The 24,209-nt window shown below is 38.0% G+C and overlaps 1 protein-coding gene across 5 annotated transcripts in view; it reads right to left on the bottom strand.

Moving 5' to 3' along the window:
• The window catches only part of Ntrk2 (neurotrophic receptor tyrosine kinase 2), a 346,426-nt gene that overhangs the window by 263,955 nt on the left and 58,262 nt on the right, over window positions 1-24,209 (bottom strand). For 4 of the 5 annotated variants that reach the window (XM_076843523.1, XM_076843524.1, XM_076843526.1 and 1 more), the window contains exons 9-11: window positions 15,014-15,049; window positions 12,686-12,783; window positions 5,662-5,761 (exon numbers count right to left, since the gene is read on the bottom strand). In XM_076843523.1, the coding sequence (XP_076699638.1) occupies window positions 5,662-5,761; window positions 12,686-12,783; window positions 15,014-15,049 (234 nt within the window). The remainder of the gene's footprint in view (window positions 1-5,661; window positions 5,762-12,685; window positions 12,784-15,013; window positions 15,050-24,209) is intronic. The other variant, XM_076843525.1, reaches the window with a different exon arrangement.

The raw sequence follows: 24,209 nt of genomic DNA, 5'->3' as shown, positions 1-24,209 counted from the left end.
TTAACATTATATATTTCTAAACTATGTGAAATTTTGAAAAACAAGAATGCATTCATTTGTTAGTGTTATAACTTTTCAATGTTAATGTTATTTAAAAAAAAAAATAAGCCGGAAGGATATGGAAAGCGGTTTGTCCTTACAGATGTTTCTACAACTGTGCTTCTGGCTTTTGGTCATATTTTCCTCTCTTTAAAAGTTGATCCAAATATCTGTTAAATTCAACCTCCTAAACTTTCCAGAATTGTTTTCAGCTCATATAAAAGGCTTTAACCTTCAACCTCTTTAGCTTTGGCCCCACTATGTTTATGACTATTTAAAACTAACCAGATTTTTGGTTGTTGTTAAAAGACATCTAGAAGACCATTTTTAAGAGCAGAAATTTAAATTGTGGACTTGGAGTTTGGAGTTAAGAAAACCTGGATCTGCATCCTCAGGCAGTGTAGCTTTTCAGTCATTACTGAGTGGAAATCTTTAAAGCTCAAAGGGCAGGAAGTAATGAATGCAAACAGAGAATTCTTCGAGCAAGGTAGAAGGCTGCAGAGGAAATCTGTGTAGGTTATTAAGACGGTGAGAGAAAAGGCTTCCTTTTTAGTTCCTTCTGTAGGAGTTTCTGAGGGTCCCTTAGATATTTTACTCTAGAAAGACAATAAATGCATCAGTATTTAAAGAAGAAATATCACATGTAGGTTACCGTTCAGGAAATTCAAGTAACACTATGCTGATAGCCAAAACTACTCTTTACCAGTGTGATGCATGCCAAATGCCCTCCATGCTGCTGTATTTTGTATTCTCTCCAACCTTGAACACCATTAATGCTACAGGCAAGGCTCCCAGCATGAAGAAATCTTTGAAGACTTGGCCGCCCTTATGGCTGTAGAAGCTCGCATTTCCCCTTCATATGCACTTGTACTTCTTCAGTGAAGAAAGGGAGCCAGGAAGCCATGTGAGAGCTAAACATAAGACTTGGTTACAGCAGGATCGAGAGCATTCAAAGGCCTGGTTGCCTATTCTTTGGCAATAAAGCTACTCTGCAACATTCCTTGAACTCTGTATCACTGAAAACTAAAATTAAAATAAATCAGAAGCAGCCTGAGAAGAAAAGGAATAAAATGATGTGCTTACATGTAGAGGTATTGGCACAGACATTGATTTAGATAGAGCTGCTACATATTTCATGCCTCCATATTAAACACACATATGAATAACCTCTGCATAGATGGCACAACACTAACAGAGAGGTTTCATATGGGGCTTCTACAATTATGGTAACTAAATATCCACCAAAAATCAACAGGACATTGTAGAAAAGTGAGCAAGAGAAAAATGGACAAGGAACGTTCTTCCCCCTTGACATCTTTACTGAAACAGGGTTAGCAGCCTAGTAGATGGACACTAACAATAAGAAGCTTAAACTATAGCAATCAATAGTGAAAGATAAATTCTATTTTAACAGGAAGATATAAGCCACCATCTGGAATTTCTGCCAACTTCAGAACTAGACAAAGACACACAGTCCAAAGTCATCTACACAAAGGTAAAGAGGTAGAAATTAAATACGTTCATATGCAAAATGGAAAGCCAAAGTGAATCCTCTAAACTGAAACAGTAATAATTGTTCAAAACCTCATGTGAAACCCAACCTACATACCCTGCAACAAAGCCTGGACAAGATGCCCTTTTGTCTATAGCCATTAATTATCTTGAATCATAGGAAATAAATAGAATTTTCCCTGTTAGAAAAATCCCGATGGTCTCCAACCATTCATGTTACCCATCCTCCAAATACTATTTGCCAATTATCTAATTAATGTGGGTAATGTATATAAAATTCTTTAATTGTTCAGTTGATGCCCACTTCTTCACTCTGAGTTGGGCAGTGGGTAAAGACAAATATGAGTGTTGTCACCACAAAGCACTCTCAGTCAGTGCTACCCAAGCTGGACTGCACCGTCAGCCCTCTGTATATGATGAATCCACAGAGGAAAAATTCCAATGACACTTACAGTATTATGGACCCATCTCCAAAGAAAATACCACAGCCCACTGGCTGTATTCTCAATCCTGATTTAACGTACTGGTTTGTAATATACAGAGCACTGGGTATGGAAGCAATGCAATAAACATATTTGGGTTCTCAGGTAAATCTCTAAAGCTCGAGCTGCCCTGTATTCAGCTTTAGTGTGATCTTCAGAGGTTTCTGGTTTGTGTGGCCCTCGGCTCATCAAAATCAACAATATAATTGTGAGGCTTCTATCTCTCTAGGTAAATTATGCAAATTTTGGTGCTATTGATTGGATATGATTTGTTCCCTGAAAATTCATATGTTGGAAGTTCGGTCCCCAGTGCAGTAGTGTTGGAAGGTGGCATCAAGAGGTGGAGCCTAGTGGAGGGTGCTGGATCATTGGGGTGCTGCCCTTGAAAGGAATTAATAATACTGGCTTTGCAGAGTGAGTGAGTTCTTGTAAAAGAAGGCTGTTATAAAAGAGCAAGTCTGTCCTTCCTTGTTCTCTGGCTTGTAACCATCTGACTTCTCTCACACAAGCTCTTGCCATGATGTAGCAAGGACAGGGATTCTTCACCAGAGCTGGCACTATGTTGTTTGAACTCTCAGCCTGGAAACCTGTGAGCTAAATAAAGCCCTTTCTTCTATAAAGCATCCACCTTCAGGTATTTGACTGTAGCTACAGTAAACGTATTAATATAACTAGGGATGAGCCAAGAGCTGAGAGCACCTATGGGTGGGCTGACAGTCATCCTCTATCCCAATCTGTTTCCAGGATAAGGGAATAATAATGGGGTTAGAATATCCATGAAGATACTTATGAGGGTAAGAGTCACATTTGGAACAGCTCATCTGCACATGAGTTGCTGGCCTCTCACAGTATTTATAGTTCAGGCCAACGCTATGAATCTATTCTATTCCAACTCAGAAATCATGACTGACATATTGCCTGGTTATTTCAGGAAGTACACTAGTGTTTTTACACGTTTTTTTTCTTTTTAATACATATGTTTTTCAGTGGTAATCCTTGCTCTAATAGCATTCAAAGTACATTAACTCACATTAATTTTTAAATACCACTTTTTATGCAGTTTCATTTGCACTGGCTATATGAGCCACATCCTAATTTCTAGATCCCCAAAGATTATCAACTCAGCTTCTAACTTGTAAAAAATAACCTCAGATTGGGCCCAATTTGCTCATATCATGCCACAGATCGACATGTAGCTAAAAATATAAAAATAAGCTATTCTAAACAAGAATATGACTCTCTGAGACAAAATTTCTAAAAATACCTTTATTTTTGTTTAGGAAAGAGAGAAAAACATGCAATATAATAGTTACTGCCTGAAGGAAGTCATTTGCTAACTCTGTGTCAAGGTTAAGCAAGCTCTATCTTCCAATTCATTAAGGATATCCTCAGGTTACACTCAGAAAATATAGGTGTTCACCCCCCAATTATCCAAGTAAAATACAATATCAGTCCTAGCAGCAGGATCCCAATATTAAATACAATCTTCTTTAAAACAAAAATCCACATTTTCCCTGTTCCCTAGCTGCTCTACAGAGAGTAGGAGGTTGACATATAATTTTTTCTTCCAGGGGGAGTCCTAAACCAAGGATGAGGAAGGGCTTCTTGATTTTGCTCCAGGGATTCCCAGAGCTTTAATGAGCTCCCAAAAGGAACTGGACGTAGCTTCACACTGAAAAGCCAGGGGATGAAAGATCTCAAACTAAACCTTCAAGAAAGGAAATTCTATACTGCTAGAATGTGATACTCTCCAGTAAAATCGATGCTTGGGGACATGCACTCCAAGTGCTTCTAAGGAAAGAAAGCACTTGATGAAAATGAGAAACACAAACTGCCATGGTAGGTAGCCAACGTGTAGAGGACAGCTGCCTAGCCCAGCCCGAGTGACAGTCTTGAGACCCTGGGACTTCAAAAGGTCTGGGAAGCAATTGGTGAGTTTGTTTTGTTTCCCTCCCCCACACCTTGTCACACTCAGAGAGAGATCTGGTAGCCCATGTTTTTGACATGGAAAAGTGATTCTCAGAGAATGCTAGGAGGCCAGGTGTAGTGGTGCATTCCTATGATACCAGCGATTCAGGAGGCTGAGACAGGAAGATTGCTGAGGCCAGCCTCAGCAACTTAGCAAAACCCTCAGCAACTCAGAAAGACTCTGTCTCAAAATTTTAAAAAAATCAAAAAGGGATAGGGATGTAGCTCAGTGGTAAAGCACCCATGGGTTAGATCCCCAGTACACACACACACACACACACACACACACACACACACACAAGAATGCTTAGGTAATAGCAGTACTGGTATCCCCTAGAAACAGCGAGAAATGCCAGCTCACAGGTCCATCCAGACCCTATTAATCTGAATCTCTGGGGGAATCCTAGTGATCTTCCCAAGTCCTATAAGAGTTTCTAGCACCCAGTCACATTTGAGAATCAGTTGTAGAATAAATTAAAATCACTGTAATATAGTGCCTCTCCCAAGCTTTATTGATAATTAGAGAATGAAAGATCTTTTATTGTCCTAAAGAAATGTCAAGAGTCAGCAGGTTAAGGGGGAGTCAGAAGTTTGGGGCTTTTTTCTTATTTTTGTTGTTTTATGCCTGAATTTACCAATAATCTTCATTTTCACTTCTAATTTAAAAACCAGAACCACAGACACCATCAAAACTAAAAGAGGAATGTCATAAATATATCTGGTTTACCCCAGGGCCCAGTATGTGCTGGGCAGCTTACTGCTATTCAAACATTCCTTTCCAAATAGACAAGCAACATTAATAGTAATTCTAAATTGGCCACATGGATGAAGAAAACCTATCAGACCTGCTCTCCAACACAACTAGAAACTGGACACCAGTAAGTCTTCACAGCCTTCCCACTCAGACACAAAATACGACAATAACTTAAGGGCCAATGCATAAGTTTAAACTTTAGAGCAAACACTTTCAAATTATGAAAACTCTTCACTTTTTAGATAACAAAAACATGGATACAAATTTACCCATTCTGCCAAATTTATTTTCAAGTCTCTAAAAGAAATTAATAATCTATTCTTAAGCAATATAGCCTCTAATTTTTAATCCAGCACTGAGAATTTTCCACATAGAAAAAAAAGCCATTCATTCACAGATCCTCCAGGTACTGCCAACAGCTGCTCTTATTTTGCTTCCAACAGTATAGTTTAAATTTCAAATAATTAGAATCTGGAAAAGCAAAACAAGACCAAAAGCATGCCACTAAAGATGTGGAAATCAAATGTACAGCAGAAAAGACCTTTCTTCACAAAGCACGCGTGCCCACACTACACTAGCCACCAGGTCTCGCCTGCCCTTATGTAAGCGAAAGGGAAAATCAAGCACTATTTATAGGCCAAGCTCATCATTAGCCATTTAATACTCAAGAAGCCAGTTCTGTATCTTCTGGGACAACCATCCTCATGGGAACGTAGGCAGTTCTGAGTAATCAACATTGTTTTGCTCAGTCTTGATCTGTAGTATCATATATTTGTTGCTATTTTTTTCAGTCTTAAAAACCAGTGATTGTAAATCTAGCCACTTCCTTCTTTAGTGGTAATTAGCATTAGTCATAAGCCAAAAATTATTCCACATAAGAAGTAAAACAAATATAACCCTTCTTACCTTTCATGCCAAACTTGGAGTGTCTTGCCAATTTAAGCAGAAACAGCATCACCAGCAGACAAAATCCCACCACGGATGCAATTACCACCACAGCATAGACCTAGAGAGGAGAGAGGCCAGTGACACACTTGTAATAGTTCCCCATAATTAGATGATGAGGAGGAGGAGGACAGTTAATGTTTACTGGATATGTGTTCTTTTAAAAGCTTTAGATATATCAATTCACCTAATCCTCAATAACCCTATAACAAAGTATGTGGGTTCTATTATTATAACTAATTTACACATAAGAAAATATAAGTTAAAGCTAATAAAAATGGGCATTCAATTGATAGGATACAGACATAATTGTTTCTATAGCATTATCTATCCACCCATCCACCCATCCATCCACCCATCCACCCATCCATCCATTCATTCATCCGTGCATCCATCCATTTGGAGAGACAGGAGAAAGACAAAGAGAACATGAAACATGACTGACAAAATACTGATAGTTTTTAGGTTGGTGAAGGAAACAATGGGGTTGATTTTACAGTTCTCTCTAATTTTTGAGTGTTTGAAAGTTGTCCATAATATAAAATGTTTTTTAGGTTAGTTAGTATCATTGCTCTTAGAAGGGAGATACCTGTGAGCAATGAGTAAAAAGCAGGAGGATACTTTTGGGTGCGTTCCATTTGTGAAAGCTCTTGGAGTTGTACATTTATGATCTGTGAACTTTTCTGTATGGATGTCAAGGCCAAAAAATGGTGTTTTAAGTTTAAAAATGGAATTTCAAGGTTTGGGTTATATAAGCAGAGATAGGCATGGGAATCCTTCAACAGTCCTGAGATGACGATGGCAGAGATAACAAGTGGAAATTGAGTTCACATGCTATCATCACGACTCTAAGTCCATTATGATCCCAGTGCCACTCTAAGTGCATTATAATATTCCAGAAACAGAGATATAAGCAGCATGTGCATCACCTTTCAGTTTTGCTCCGCCCAAGATTTTGTATTTAAAAACAGAAGTTTCAAGGAGTTGGCAACCTTTATGGGTCAGATAATGGGTCAGATAGTAATTATGTAGGCTTTGCCAGTCACACAATCTCTGCTGCAACTACTCAGCTGGGCGGTGTGGCATGAAAGCAGCCATAGAAAATAGGGAAACAAACAGGTGTAGCTGTACTCCAATAAAACTTTATTTATAAAAACAGATGGGCAGACAGATGGATTCAGGCCCAATTTGCTAACTTCTGCCTTACAGTATCTTAGATGTCCACATTGACTTAGACACTTAAACTTCATTGTTTCATTTAATCTGCATAATTCAGAAAACAAACAGTATTGTCACACTCTGTGGTGATTCCTAGCACTGTTAAGTAAATATTTCTGGTGTCCCTTGTGTCTTTCTATAAAATGTACTTCCTGGTTTGCTTGTGATTATGTGGGTTCATGAGACTTCTGTCATTGCAGGGTGCAGACTTTCATTGCTTGTCTGAGAACTTACTATAAGGCAGGGGTTCTCTACTAGGAATAATGTTGCCCCCCAGGGACATTTTGTAATTCTAGGTTGTCACAACTAGAGGCAAGGTGCTGCTAGCAGGGTAAAAGTGGGTGGTGGGTAGAAGCCAGGAATGCTGCTAAACATCCCATAGTGGCTAGGATAAGGCCTCCAAACAAAAACTTACTTGTGGTAAAATGCCAATAGTGCCAAGGTTAAGAAACCTTACTCCACCCTTCTCTACAGCTCTTTTTCTCTCTGCTATAATAAATGTGAGCTCTCCGAAAAGCAGCTGCTTTGTCAACCCCGTCCTAGAATCAAGACAAAGCTGAACAGAGGTCCTAGCCAATATGGAATAAAACATTAAAAAATCATTTGTGGTTTGGGCCACTAAGATTTGGGGATTTTTGTTACTGCAGCGTAGTTTACCTGGACCAACATAGTGAGAGGCACTAGAGAGTAGAGAATTTTAAGAACATGTTTTTTTCCTAGTGTAAAATTTAGAATTAGCATTTATTAGATACATGATTTCAGAATGACTTAAGCTCTCTGCATTCCATAATCCTCATGTGTAAAATGGGGAATATAATTGTTTTATATTTATATTATATTTATATTTATTTTTATTATATTTATATGTAATATATATATATATATATATATATATATATATATATATATATATATATATATATATATATCTCTTATATTTATATTTAGGTTGTTGTAAATCCTCAATGAGTTAATATAGAAAATAGGCTCAGAATAGTCTCTACTATAATAGGAAACATATTGTTGGCTATGACAATGATAAAATTAAAATTTAGGTAAAAATTAAACAAGCAACCCAAGGTCACACCTCCCAACCCTGGAACTTGAATCAGTCTGTCTAGATGTTTCTGACACCTGTTTCATGACACTGTCTCACTAGTGTGTGACTAACAATGAATGTAAGAAAATAAAAATACAATGGCTAATCCTCCCTAGGATGGCACTATCTGATGTCAGATGAGGACATCATTAAATAAGTCACAACACAGAAAAGAACAATGCCAACCTCCTGGCCCAGGTGGAGTGAAGGTATGATAATTCTCTGCTCTAGTACTTTAGCTATAAGTGGCTCTCCCAGATGATGCTCCTGCACACATCTGAACTTAAAACTTAACTCTGCCTCACCATTCTATACACTCACAGAACAGCAGTCATTCCTACAAAGCTAATTATAGATTAAGCAGTTCTTATCAAAACCATTTCCCTCAAACTTACCAATGAGCTTGGGTTTTGTTGTTGCTCTTACTTTATTTCTAACTAATGTTTTCATGAGAAAGAAATCATAGTATGTCAGCAATAATTTTCTTTATTAGCCTCCAGACTTCCAAAGATGGAAGAATAACTAAACAAACAAGTTCCAACAATATTTTATAGACAAGACAACTGGGATGAAGAGAGGTTCTGGGACTTCCCCAAAGTCTCCAACCTCTCAGCAATACCATGGTGTAGGCTCTGACTCAATTTAACAAGTCTTTGGGAATTCAAGTGCCCCAGGTCCCTGTGTTTGCAGGACCCTATCCTTTTGTGGCTGTGGTGGAGCTAGACAGATGTTTCAGTTCTCCAAGCTTCCATTTTTTCATCAGATAACAATGTTTGTCCCATTTTCTCTACATAGTTACAGAATGTACAAGTCAACCAGAAAAATGAGAATTGGGCTCTACTTAAAAAGCAGCCAATTATTTGCAAACAAATATTTAAACTTATCTGATGTCATTGTAACACTTTCATAAACAAAGACTCCTCTGACAGTAGAATCACTTTTTTTTCAAAAGTGAATCATTTGGTAAATGCAGAGTTTCATGAACTGTGCCTGTGCTGAAATGGTGGATGGCCTTTAGGTGTGTGAGTTTGATTGATTGGTTTTTGGTTTTTACCAGAGGAATCTCTTAGGATGTCAAAATGTATTCTAGTGTCATGTATAACTAATTAGAACAAACTTAAAAATTAAGAAAAAAAAGGGATATCCTCTTCCCTGCAAATCCAACAAGGTGCAGCATAAGAAGGTCTTGTTGGGTCAGAGGGACAGTGTTTAAAACTGTATTCCAAATGCCCTGACTATGCTTTCAACTTTCATATCAGTTTCCTGGCTCTGGAATTTTTCTAGTGATCAACACTGTGATAAAAGATTATGTATCAAGTATCTGAAGCACACATCATTTTAAAAGTTTCTTCAAATTCTATAAAACATAACCTTGCATCTCCCACAGGTTTCTAGGAGGTTAAGACAGAGTCATAATGTACAAACTTTCCTCATTGATCTTGCCTTCTGGTACAATAGACAGTTCAACATCATTGAGATATGCCTATTGAGATATGCCTATTAGGGGCTTCACTTTATCATTTTTATTAAAAAAGAGAAAAAAATGAATATAATTGGGATACATGCACACATGTGGGCTTTAGTGCATGCTGTTTGGATTTCTTAGGTATACAAACAACTTTTACAAACTAAGAAGTATTAAATCACTCAGTATAAAAATAAAATTTGAAATGATTGATAAGGCAGAAAGTAACCATTCTTTAGTAGATTCACCATGGTATTTGTTCTTGCTATTTCAATGTAATGCATATACTCAGCATGGAACTGTGTGCATGTGTATGTACATGTGTGTCTGTACAGAACATGTTCACTTTCAAATGCAGTTGTGCTGGATCTGTTTAGGAGCCTTCCATTGCTACTGACAGGGTTCAGGTATATATCACAGCATATTACTGCACCAATCCCTAACTAATCACCTACTTCCAATTTCTCTGTTATACAACCCATTCTATAGTGTTCACCATAAATCTAGTAAGTCTGCAAGACTGAATGCTTACTAGGTGTCAGGTGGTATTTTTGGAGGGTAAGGATGTGATTGTGAAAAAACATTGATCAGGTTGCTTAGAGGTAATCCCCTTTAACCTGAAAGATGTACCAAGACTTCCATTGGATGCCTGAAATCATGGATAGTAATGAACCCTATATATGTTATGTTTTTTTCCTATATATACCTGCCTATGATAGAGTTTAGTTTATAAATTAGGCAGAGTAAGAAACCAATAATAACTAATAGCAGAACACAGAACAATTATAAAAATATAACACAAAAAAGTTTGTGATTTGGAGCTAGTACTAAGTAAAATAAGGGTTACTTCAACCATGACAGTTAATCTGATAACTGTGTAGCTAATGGATGAGTGGTTTATACAGTGTGGACATGCTGGACAAAAGGGTGCTGCTTCACAATGAACCAGTGGCTTGGAGAAGGACAGGCATGGAAGGTGAAACCATGGAAGGTAAAAACTGCAGATTAGGGGTTGTCACCATATTAAGAATCTGGCTAAGAATCTTGAGTATAGAAAAAGACATTTAGCAAATACATGAGGTAAACAATGACTGCTCAGAAGGAAATGAAAGAGTAAAGGCTGCCTGCTGGCCACCTTGCTAAAGCCACATGATGATTTCTGCGATGTCTACCTGCTGTAGGGGGCACAACGAATGCAAAGAGTAAACCTGGAGAATTTGAGGAGCATTTAGAAAGACAGAGGTGAGAAGGGAGAAGGATGTGGACGACAAGCCAGAGAGAGGAGTAAGAACAAGACCCCACAGGGCCACAGAAGGTACTGTGAAGAGTCTGGCTTTTGGGATAGATGTTTTATTAAAATTAAAATGAGAAGACAGAATTAGAAAAAATAAGTGATCTGAAAAAAAAGAGGAAATTCTGTCATTTGTGACAATGTAGATGTATATATAAAGGGCATTTGTGTTAAGTGAAATAAGCCAGGCACAAATTCCGGATGTTCTCACTTATGCTGTTTATGGAATAAAAATTCTCATATTAAATTAGGAATAAAAATTCTCATAATAAATTAGTTATCAGAAGCTAGGGCAGGGAAAGGTATGGAAAGGAAAAGGGGATAGGTTGTTCAATAGGTACAAAGTTCCAGTTAGAAGGAATAAATTCTGCTTTTTATATAATATATTGCATTGCCTGGTGACTACAGTTAATAGTAAGGTATTGTATGCTTCAGAAAGCTAAAAAAGGAATTTTAAGTGTTCTCAGCACAAAGAAATGATAAATGTTGGAAGTGATAGATATGCTAATTACTCTGATTTGATCATTGCATAGTGTATGCATGTATGGAAATTGCACTTCTCACCCCATAAATATATGAGATTATTACTTGACAATTAAAAATAAAACTTCAGAAAGTGATCTCATTTGTACTTGTAACAGTCACTAAAGCTGCTGTGTAGAGAAAGATCAGAAGATGATAAATATAGATGAGTGAGGCAGGTTATGAGGATGTGGCACCCTCCAGGAAAGAGTAACTGTGGCTAGCTTTCTCAGTAAAGGGCCAGATAGTAAACATTTTCAGTTTTCAGACCATATTGTCTCTGTTGCAATGATTCCACCCACCAAAAGTAGCCACAGATAATGTATAATATGGGCATGATCACATCTCCATAAAACTTGATGGATATAGAAGTTTGAATTTCATAACATTTTCAGGCCATGAAACATCATTATTCTTTTGCTCTTTTTTAAAAATATGAAAACTATTCTTAGCTTGTAAGCAGAAAGAAAAAAAAAAACAGGTGGCAAGCCACACTTAACCTCATAAATCCTAGTTTGCCACGCCCTGGGTTAGCCTACAACCACAGCAGCAGAGGTGGAAAGATATGCCGGGAGGAAAATATATAAAGAGGCAGAGCTCACAGGACAAGCAGGCTGTATGCATGTGACAAGTGAGGAGATGAAACTATAGAGGAAACTGTTAGGTTTTGACTAAAACAACAGAAAACACCAATCCCATCAAGATGCCTGAGATATGTGATTCTCCCTTCGGTGGCTCCTCACTGTGTAATAAAACTGAAAACTACCTTGGGACTGTGCTCAAGACCTATGTCTCCCACCTTACCACTTCCCTACATACACCAGACCCTCCAGTCCACACCTGTGTCTTGCTTACCAGTCTGAGGGCTCTCACTCATGCATATCAACACCTTTCCTTCCCATTCTTCTATGTCCAAACCTGGCCCTCCTGCACAGGCTACATAAAATACCACTCTACATCTGGGGTCTCTGGCTGAAATGCAAGCTTCTAAATAACAAACCTGATTTTCGTCTGTATTTTTATATCCTTCATAGACTACTGGATTCCTACATTCGGTGGGCACTCTGATTTAAAAAAAAAAATTTAAACAGAATGTGAAGGTGTGTTGAATGAGAATGGCAATTTCCTGATCTTCTAATGATCACATGGTAAAGCACAGATATTTGAAATAATAATCACTAACAATTAAAGTGGTGAAAAAAAAAGGAGAAGCAATAAGCCAGAGGCTATATAGTACCTTCACTTTTCTTAAACCTTTCTATGAATTCCTCCAAACTTTAATTACCTGTTTACATATGACTATAATGTCTTGTAGGAGGAGCTACATCCCTACAACACTATGAGCTTCCAAAATTCTCAGAACCAATCTAGAAATCGTTATCACACTCACCGAGAGACGTTCCTGACTAGTTTTGCCAGGGACAATTGTGGTGGGGATCTCATAGCTTCTGTTCATGGCATCCCCGAGGTCATTTGTTGCAGTCCAATCTTAAAGTGGAGAAAAGGGAAAGAGAAGGAACATGAAATTGTCATTAAGGTGTCCACACACACAAGGCCACAGAAAGATCTAGAATGAAGCAATACAAATCACAGAGCTTCTGAACGACCCACAGCCTGGCTGTGAAGATGTCTGGCTAAAAAGTTAAATCCACAGTAGCATCAGGACTGCCCGACCCCAAAGTTTTATTCATCCCAGATCTTCACATCACTGTTTGTTGGTCAAATTCTAAACTTGGTAGCATTTTCTCTTTGCATTTAAGAATATACTCCTTTATTAATGGCATCTCAAAAACAAACATGAAGGAGAATCAAACACCTAAGGGTCACAGATTTATAGACATAGCATCTTTAAGACAGCCTCTCATTTTGGAAAAGTGAAATGACTTCTCCAAGCCCTCCGGGCAAAATGGAGACAGAACCCAGACACCAACCCAGATTTCAAATGAGCAACACAGATTCCAGGGCACAAGTATCTTATCTGAGTCGAGGGAAAATGCTTAAGATGGAATATGTTATAAGCACCAATATGGGATGTGGGTCTGCAATGGGGCATTTTTTAAAGAGTGATAAGCTTCCAATATTTCAGTTTCAAAATATGTTGTCATTTCACCAAGTTCAATGGCAATTGCCATTTTCTGGGTTAATTTCAGACTACATGAATCAGGATGGAAATAGATGACTGAAGTGTTGTGGGTAATCGAAGTTTTTATTTATTTAATATCACATACAAAATGTCACAAAGCATGCTTGGTAAATTTATTGTACACAAAGTTGTTTATTAATGTCTGTATTTTAATTCTATGTAGGTAAGAGCCTTCAATTTCCATCCTGAACAGTGATCTCATTATCTCAGCCTCAAGTTAAAATTTCCTAGATAGAATCATCATGTGGGACTCAGGACAACCAATTTAAATTACTTTTATACTAGCAGAGTGTTCCTTTGAATATGAATGAAAAGTAACAGAAAAAGCACCTGTTTTCTGTTTGCTGTTTTATCTTTGATGCCAAAAACCACATTCTCATCAATTTCATTGTGAATATCTTAAAATTTACTCATTTCAAACATGAGCATACATCATTTGTTTTACCCTCTTCATATTATAGCTAACCACACAGGCAAAATTTAGATCACTAAAGTATTTATAGTTTAATATCATGACATTTGGCCAAAAGACCCAAAGTAGGATCTGAGGCCAGTGGGAAGATGACATTTTTAAAGTCCTGAAGTTACTAAAAAAAATCCAAAACATAATTTTAAAATCTAAAATCACAATTCAAACATAATATTTGTGAAACCATTTGAAATATTCTTTCTTTAAAGCATATCAGGGCAAATATAAGCAAAAATATGCAAATCACACGCACAAAACCAACCAACCACAACTTAGAAGAAATATACCTTAACATACATAAGCAGGTGAAGCAACATAATTCTCAGTTTAAATTAGTCTCAAATTAAATTCACATATATAAAATAAACATATAAACATTCAATGGCTTTATGGGAAAAATATCTACTAGCATATTTAAATATAAAATTTTTAAAAAACAGTATTTTTTTAAGAATAAATATATAAATATAACATTTTAACCAATATAACTTTCAATCATTCTTAAATGACTCTTCCATTCCTCCCATCAATGTGAAGGGCAAAAGTCCCTCTGTCAACATCAACTCCTATCAACCACATGGTCAAACATAAAGGGACCGGCCTTTGGTGAAGTTGGCATCATGGTCTGGGGAATGCGGAGATGAAAAGAACTGAAGATATGGCTAAGCTGTAGGTTTAACCAATCCTAAAGCAAGCTCTTCCTTTGAAGTTCCTGTTTGACAGGAGCTCAACTTTCTCAATATACAAGAAACAATTTTGAATTGGGTTTACTGTCATAGCCAGAAACTGATAGGCCTCCCTTTTCTTGGTAGTCATGGCTTTTAAACAGGTAATTAGTTCCCAATTATGGAAACAAAATGTCTGTTACAGCAGAATGGATTTACTACTTCCAAGAACAGAGTGTGAGAGAGAAAGTGCTATTTACAGGCATTGAAAATATCAAGGGAAAATGGCCATCAATACTGAATGATTTCTGAAGATGTTATTTTGGCCCACGTAATTCTTAAAGTGTATATTTAACTGAATTTAGAAGCCTTCTTTTAGTTGACTTATTTCATTACACAAACATTTTGAAAAATACAAAATGAAGAGAAAATGATAGCTACCTTCATAAAGTACATCCGGATAATTTGGGTTTGCACCTAAAAAGCAAACAACAAATATTTGTAAGTATGCATTTTGGAGTTGAAAAATTACTAACCTTTACCAACTAAAATGTATTTAATATATATTGAACATTTCATAATCAAATAGATTATAAACAGGACAGGACAGGTAAATATAACCTCAAAGTCTGAGTTTGCTTCATGTTCTCTTCTCTTCCCCAGTTCCCTCCAATTAAGTTCCATCCCACCAACAAAGAAAAGAATGATGAGAAATCACAAATCACTTTGGGAAAACTTCAGAGATCAGTGAATTATGACCATTGCTTTTTTATATATACTGTTTCTATTACACACAGTTGGCCATGCTAACTGCAATTTTGGCATTTTTATTCAAGAGACAGGTAATTTCCATACCACTTTTGTTATTCTCTGATGGTTTAGAGGGTACTGTCAAGCTATATATAGCAGTGCCATTTGCATTCATGAACATATTATTAACACGCTGCAAAATGATATCTAAAGCACAATTTTTTTCTCCCCTTCTTCTTCAGGGAGGGTTTCTGAGGCTGAAAAAACACCCCCCTCCTTTTTTGTTCTAATGCAACACAGAAAAATACTTTCTCTATTCAAATCATTGATAAAGTGTATAAAAGGTTATAAAAATGTTATTGGAGAGCAATGTAAAAATATGCCAACTTAATTTTTTTGGATTTTTCTGTAGTCACCAGGATGTTCAGAATATTTTTTTTAAAGGGAATGCCCATGAAACTTGTCAAAAGCATTTAAAAACATTTTTTTTAGCTCAATATCAATAAGAATTGGTGACAAAAACATTTGCTACTTATTCTCTGATTACAGCTAACTGGATCTCTACATGAAAGCCTACTTGTAAATAAAATTAAATTTTGTTATAACATTGAAGGGATTGCAAAATGAATTTCCAAAGCGCTTTCCTATACTTTTCATCGCTACTTGCCACGTAAAATAGTAAAACTTGCAAACCACAAAGCTTACTCAATTTTTATTTCACTTCAGAACCCTTAAAAGAAAAATGCCATTAAAACAAAGTGAAATGAGTCAGTTTTCTGCTCATGAATTCCTCAGTGAATAATCAAGATTAGGCTAAATGAAAAATCAAATAAAAGTGGGCCCCACTGTTCAAATTAGAATTTTAACACATTTCAAGTAGAAGAATATCTATTTTAACCAGGGAAAAAATTAAATGGATGGCTGTGCAGTTCAATTCAGGGATGCTGCATATTGCTGTGTGCCCACACTTTGCACTGCTCCAGGGGCACCCTTTATACTGTAGTCTAAGTCAATAGCACCACCTGAAATTGTGCAGTACACAGCCTATGCATCCACCTGTGACTGCACTGCATCAATTCAGTCATTGATTCCAGTAAGTTTCAACTGTATTGAAGTACTTTTATTATCTCTAATACCATTTCAAAGTAGTTTTGAGTTACACTATATCCAAATGTATTGTCAGAATTATTTATAGCTGAAATGATACCCTGAAAAGGGACTTCAAGGCTTCCCTTCAATTTGAGGGGTGATTCAATGAATGAAGCATCAAGAGATCCCAGGGCCAGCCCTCCTAATGTCATTTCAGAGCACCTACCAATCCTCTGAAATCTTCTCCCTTTGAAAAGGCCCTAAACCAAACAGTGTTCCCATCTCCACGGGGATTTACTACCCTTGCTGAAGGAAAGAGCCCCAGAGGGAGTAAATCATTCTTTTAGCTGCTCAGTAATCCATTATTTTAAAAGATTGCACTCTACCCTTCCACACAGTCTGAGTCTGCATGGGTACATACCCTCCAGTAGCTCAACTATAGGCCACTGGAAGTGCCAGGGACCCAGAATTCTCTTCCCAGGTTGGCTCAACCTTTCGCCTACATCATTAATCCAACATGGTCACACCAGCCTTGTGAGCATCCTCTAATCCAAGACCCAAGGAAGGGATGAGGTCCGAGCCAGGAAAAGTGGGCTGGGCTCTCCACATGCACACCTGTAAAGCTTCCAATTAGATAGCTGGAGTTACAGATCAGAGATCATGGCCTGGGATGAACTTGACCATGCTTTTACACATACAATTCCATAAAAACAAAAAAGACTGAGAATTCAGATCCAGGTTTATCTCAGCCACTTAAATGGCCTAAGTGCTCATGAGTAACACACAGACTTAATAAACTGCATCACAAAAACGAAACACCCAAACACACAACCCACACAAAGCCCCTAGGAAGATCCAAGAGCGTCAAATCAATTCAATGTAGCAAATGTGGGGTATAGAAAAATAGGATGTGGGGTAGGATCACAAATAAATAGGTTAGCCCATTATCTAGAAAAGAGTTAATTTTCCAGACTTATGATTTGTATCTGTGCATTTCTTTTCTATCAAGTTCACCAGAAAAACAATTAGGCTACATTTAAACTTTCTGAAAAGCACTCTCTTTTCCCCTAACTTCATATTTCCAGATACATAAGAGGTACTGTTACATTACTTTGTTTGTCTGTAATAAGCAAATTCAGCATAAGATTATGAAACTTGCAAAAAGGCAACATAGGAGGAAGAATAATAGTTTTTTTTCCTCCCAAGCACACAACACCACATCTTAAGAAGATCTACCATTATAGTGTAGATATGAGGCTTCCCCCAAAAGCTCATGTGCGAGATAGTTTACGAAACTTGAGGTGAAATTATTGGTTCATTGATCCTCTGAGAAGGATTAACTGGGTGGTAACTGTAGGTGGGTAGGGTGTGTATAAAGGAGGTGATCATTGCAGGCATGACTTTGGGGTATATAGGTATATATATTTTTGAGCTGAGCTTAGTCTCTCTGCTTCCTGGGGTCATGTTCTGAGCTGTCTTCCTCTGTCACACTTTTCTGCCATGCTGTTCTGCCTCATCTTGGGCCCAGAGCAATGGACTCAGCCATCTGTGGACTGAGATCTCTGAAATCATGAGCCCCAAATAAATTTTTCTTCCTTTAAAAATTATTAAATAATTGTTTAATTAAATAATTAATAATTGTTTTAATCATTTAAAATTATTGTTTTAACCAAATGTCAGGTCTTTTGGTCATAGTAGTGAAAAAGCTAGCTAAAACATCTGCTCTCCACAATAAAGAAATGCCTCTCTGTGTACAAAGATTATTAAGACTGGCACATGGAAGGATGCATGAGGCTATAGCTCATGAAAACACAAGGGTCACATTACTCATTTTAAATGCAGACACAGAAAAACTATCACTTTCCTTTTAAACTTCTGGCAATGGACAAATTTTGAAAATACCCTGCACATTGAAGGCTAATTCCTAACTGGTTCCATTTACTTAAATATATTCATTATATACTGTTATGTACCATGATATGGTAAAGTTAGGGAATCCTGTTGGAGATATTCAGGACTAAAAGGTAAGTGAGGCAAGACAAACACTGGCTAGGAGAAGAAAAATAATCAAATGAAGAGAATGAATAAAAGATAAATAAGGAGCATCCAACTTCAGCCATGCTCTTGTAGTGGGAATCTGAAAGGTGTTCTTATATTTTCTTGAGCACTACCTGCATAGTTCTCATCAAGTAAGAAATATCAGATTCAGGGATCGAGAGGTATAATCAAGCCCTAAAGCTTCATGCTGAGAAACTACAAAAATAAAATATGAAAACATGGAGACCCACTGGTGTTCCAAATAAATGGCAGGCTATCTGATCCCTTCACAGCTTACTCAGGTGTAAAAACTACAGCTCCTTCCCAACCAAGAGAAGGTGAGGATGAGGTACCCAGATCTGCTCATCTGATGGTCAGATTCTGCTTTCTGAAGTCTGATGGGATCCTAAGGAGCCACATGTACTTTTTCTTTATTCTTTATCTGAGGAATTATAGGAAGCAAGTACCAGGCCCACAGCACAACCTGGGAGGCCCCAAGTGAAAAGAGCAATTTGACTTTATCACAGCCCTGGAAGCACTCCTAATGAAGCTCCAGGATAAACAGATCATGTCTGAACCTCCAAGAGAGGAAAACTTAGGTGTTGAGCTTTCCAAACATGAAAAGTAAAAATCACCTTCACTCTTTTCTCTGCAGTATTAACCAAAGCACTACACCATCCTCTGAATCCCATGCAAACAACCTAATGTGGGGTCCTTTTCATTTCTAGCTTCTAATCTCAGTTACTACTCATGAGAGTAAATCTTAGGACTTCATGTAAATATTCATGAAAATATTCATTTAAAAAATGGTGAGAAGGGAGGTAGCCTAACAGTAGGAATCATTCTACATTCTGACACCAAGATAAAAATAATGGTGGAGGCCAGGAGCACACATCTTTTTCCTTCCTTTAAGCTTTTAGTTCCCCTCTAATGCCCTTAAAAAGAAAGAAAGATTTTTCTTCCAATTCTATTTACAGTGTCTGTTTAGTGTGATCTTGAAAAATATTTCAAAGAATTCCACATGGTAAAGCAATAGCAAAAGATTTGTTCTCTTCAAATAAACTGTTCTTGCTTTTGGTAGAAAGTGCTTTCTAGCACACAAGAGGTGGCCTTTTGATGACCAGGCCCTCCTCCTCGTTGCTTTCTGAACAGCAGGCTGAACTCAGAGCCCAGACACAGGGGGATTCAGATGTCTGCGTTTCGTTTCTGCCTGACCCACTAATTTGCTATGCAGCACTGGGAATCTCTTCACTTTTCTCTGTAACAAAAGAGTCTTCCATAGGACAGGGGAGGATAATAGGATCGGCTCTGGCAACTCTTCAGGAGCTTCAGAAAGCATAATTAATTAACATTAGTCCTCTTGAGATATAAAGAGCTATTTAAGTATAAGTCTTAATTATCATGATTATCATGAGTCTGTGGCCAAACCATACTTTCTTCTGTTATTTAAGGCAGAAAAGCAGGTAGAACTTTCTCTATCCCCCCACTCCCCACCACCTTGGGCAAGAAACAGGTTCCCACAAATGACTTAGGGACAAGTGGTAGTAGGGTAGGGGATACATTTCTTTTTTTTTTCTTTTTTTTTTTATTTTTAGTTTTCGGTGGACACAACATCTTTGTTTGTATGTGGTGCTGAGGATCGAACCCGGGCCGCAGGCATGCCAGGCGAGCGTGCTACCGCTTGAGCCACATCCCCAGCCCGGGGATAAATTTCTTAATGTGTAAATTTGGGAGAAACTTCCTGTCCCTATGTTAATTGGCCTAAGTAAGACCAAATCTAAATCGGCCAGTTTGGGGCAATTCTAAGTGCTATAGAGGGATCTAGTTCACACAGACGTCATAAATCTTTTGATAAAACAGCACGGAAGAAGCAGTGGGAAAAATTCTCCCAATATTTATAGTTTGTTCCTGACACGCATTCACATAGGAGAAAACTGCTCCCGAATTAGGAAGCATAAGTCACTCACTCCCACTTCTTGTGTGAATGAGCATTCTGGAGCTGTGACACTCTTCCTGAATGAGTGGGCCAGAGAAACGTTCTTTATGCACCACCTAAAGAATGGGATGCTTCAAAACAAGGGTTTTTTATCATCTAGTGCTCTAGCAAGATATGTTCCAAGTGTAAAGTATTAAATCCTTCATGTAATGACTTTGAAAAGACGATCTACTCTCAATCAACATGCTCACACTTAGAGAAATATCTGACTCTCAAAATTCTTGGAACTTGTGCTATCTGATCAGAAGATGCTAACAAAGACTCTGGGTTCCTTTCTCATGACAAATTGTAAATGATCTCTCTGTGATTCATTTCTGCTTAAAAAGAAACCCTCCTCTTCTAATCTCTACTCTGTCTCCGTGCATATTTCCCTGTTCATGAAGAGACTTTTCTATATGTAGGATTGAATTCCAATGATAGCCACATGGGGGATCAATTTCATCTTAGACAAGTCTTTATTTCTGGCCTGTAAGCTAAATAGGATCCATCAAAATCCTCAGAGAATCCTTAGATAACCCCATGCTCTGTAAGTGTGTGTCTACAACCGCTGTCTTCACTTTTAATTCACTCTCCTAAGCTGTGTATTGAATTCATCCCACACTTTGCAAAACCCTGTTAGAGGGCATCTCTGCACACCATCTATTCTATATTTTTTCATCATTACAATTCAATATCCTCAGAGTGAATCAATAAAATAATCCTGATGGATGTTTGACCAGCCAGTGGCTCCCCCAGTTTCTTGGGGGCAGTGGTACATTATCCTCACTACTCAACGTGTGGTTTAGGGACCAGCAGCAACAGTAGCATGAGAAAGCTTCTTAGAAATAGAGAATCTAAGTCCTTTTCTAGATCCACCAAATCATAATCTGCACTGTATTGTATAAGTTTGTGTAAGTTTTAGTAACCCTGGTTTACAGCTTGCTGAGTTCTATCAATGTTGAAAGGTTCCAGTGGGCATAAAGGATGACAACTTTTCAATAAAACATAAATCAATAGTCAGATATCCAAACATTGAGACCAGAGTATCTCTGGCCACAGCTGTAAAAAATGTTACTGGAAAGAGAAGATTGGCTTTTTCCCCGTTGACACACCTTCAGACCCCATTCCAAAGGGGGATGAGGAGGGGAAAAGAACTCAGACACCAATAAAAGGTTACATTTATCCATTAGGAACTAAATTTTTACTATTTTCTCCATAAAGAGCCAAGTCTAGAATGCTCCCATGGTAAAATGGCAGAGCCCATGCTTCTGGATTAGGGAGGACAAAACCAGTTCTGCCATAAAAGCCTTTTGGGGCAGAAATTTTCTCCCTAATGGCACAAAGCGCGGTAAGAATGTGCAGCTTCTTTATTAGACCCTCAGTGCCTATGTGGAAAGCGACTGAGTACCTGCCTGTCATGGTTAGGAACTGCAGCAGGCCCTTCAGATGTGCTCAACTTCACAACAACTTTCTAAGTAGGTGCTAGAACCTTAACACTTTAGAGAGAGAGAAAGCCGCACTCTGAGGTGTGAGGACAATTGCCTAATGGCTACAAAGTTATATAGGTGGTAGAAAATGGCTCAGATTTGAGATTCAATCAGATCTGCATCTGAAAGCCAAGCCCTTCCCACCATTCCAAAGATTCCCTTTGAGGAGAGACCAGGATGACTACACTTAGGATACCAAGTTTAAACATGAGATCTGAATAAGTCATCTGAATCAACAGCAAATGACAGGAATTTATCTCACTAGTAATAAAATCTTAGAAGTTCTACCTATTCCACTAAATATTTTCTGTTTAGTGGCTTCCACAAAAAAAAAAAAAAAGAAAGAAAGAAAAGAAGAAAGAAAGAAAGAAACCATTCAAAAGAGTCCCTTTATCCTCATTGCCTACAATTTGCACATATCTTCATTCAGCTGGGTCCTGCCCCATATGGGGACATCCCTGGAATTCAAAGCTGATCTCTTAGAGCCAGGATGAAGGAAATCATGAAGAGGAGTGGAGGGCAGGAATGAAAGGTCAAGTGTTTCTTTGCCTTTTCTCATTTTCAGAGTGGTTGAAATGTTTTCCTTACCGGGAAGAGGAGCTGTGTTTTATTTCCCCAATCCTATGCCTCACTCCTGCCATGATCCTAGGAGTAGGATCCAAGCTGTCTCTAGCTATAAACTGTCTAAAGGGAATAGCCCAGTAAATACCCTTTGTTTCCCAGACCTCCAGAGACAGCTGAAATCTTGTTCAAAATCCCCATTTCTAGTGTAAAACAGGATGTTAAATCAGACTCTTCCTGCCTCGGTATCTGACATCAAAGTGGTTGTGAGGCACTCAGGAGCAGAATGCACAAAAGAACTGTGTAAAAACTATACCTATGTCCTTCCATATGTCTAATTGACCTTGATACTCTCCGTGGTTTCCAGGAGGAAATAATAATAAAGGGTTTATAAAGAAGTTTCTTTGGGGAAGTGTTGCCATGCTATCCCCCCACCCAATGCTTCCACAGAAACACTAAGAGCTTTAACTATGTTCCCTGCAGGTGGAAAGTTCAGGTCTGACTCCTACCAGGCAAGATGAAGGCAACCTGTGGCCACAGCATTCAGCTAGCATTTGGTTCAACCTGTACAGCCAGAGGTGTCGGGACAAGGGATCTACAGCACTCTCCCATGGACCATGTGAAAACAGCATGGAGGAAAACCTGTGTTGGAGTGGTGTCTCAGATCTTGCCCACAAGCCCACCCATAGAGGCAAAGAGACCCCAATAGCACAAAGCTCCTTCCTGGAGAAAAGAACCTGGGCCCAGTTCTAAACCCATTCCTTGCTTGTGTCATGAGAATGGCAGAGAGAATAATCTCCAAGAATCCACAAAGATTTCAAGAGAAGAAGGTTCAAGTTACCACATTGAACATTCCCAGGTCCCAAGAGCACAAAGCCATCAGTTAATAAACTTCCCTCCCATCTCCCACACCCACTCCCTTCCAGCTAGGCAGCAGAGGGACTAAAACCCTAGCAAGCTCCAGCCCTCACCCCATCATGCTAGCCTGAATTTGGAGAAAATTGGCTATGAGATCAAGCCCAGAGTTCTGATTTCTAACTCAGATGGGACATGCTATTTCTCACTGAGATTCTGTCTGAAGCCTAAAAAAGCCAAAGGTTTGTCTATTATTAATCATAAGCAGACAAATCTAATTTGGCTCAGACTTCTCCTCCAAAGCACTGATACTAACCCTTGGTAACTCAACTGGTATCTTAAAATTTTTTCTAAAGCCAAAGTCCATTCTGGGAGTCATTAAAATAGAATTGCCAAAGGTAGGCCTCAGGAAAGCATAGTAAAAAGTAAAATAATAATGAAAAATCCCCAGTTGATTCTAATGTGCAACAAAGGGTAGAATACCTCTCTGCTGGAAACAAAGACAGACTTCTCCTAGTAAGTTAGTTTTGCAGGCACTAAATAACAAATATAAAATAAAGCTCATATGATCATCACAAGATGTGCTCTTCAGGATACTAGAAAAAATGAACATTACAGTTCACTAGTTTTCATTCTGAAGATAAAAGTTGCATTTTATGCATGAAATATTCCCACAAACTAACCAGAGTTGAGTTCAATTCTTAAATGTGGGATTCAAAATGGCCAAAGATATCCCTGGAGTTTGGAAAAGTCCTTTCTTGAGAAAGAAAGTTACTGAGAAGTAACTATCCAGGTTTTCAGTAACCAACAAATGCAGAAGGCATTGGGTCCCACTGACATCTAAAGATTGAATGGCACCTATCCTTCATATTAACACCCTGGG

The sequence above is a fragment of the Callospermophilus lateralis genome, chromosome 2 (assembly GCF_048772815.1).
Source record: "Callospermophilus lateralis isolate mCalLat2 chromosome 2, mCalLat2.hap1, whole genome shotgun sequence".
NCBI lineage: Eukaryota > Metazoa > Chordata > Mammalia > Rodentia > Sciuridae > Callospermophilus > Callospermophilus lateralis.
The sequence above is the reverse complement of the archived record's forward strand: the minus strand, read 5'-3'. Positions and strand labels throughout refer to the sequence as shown.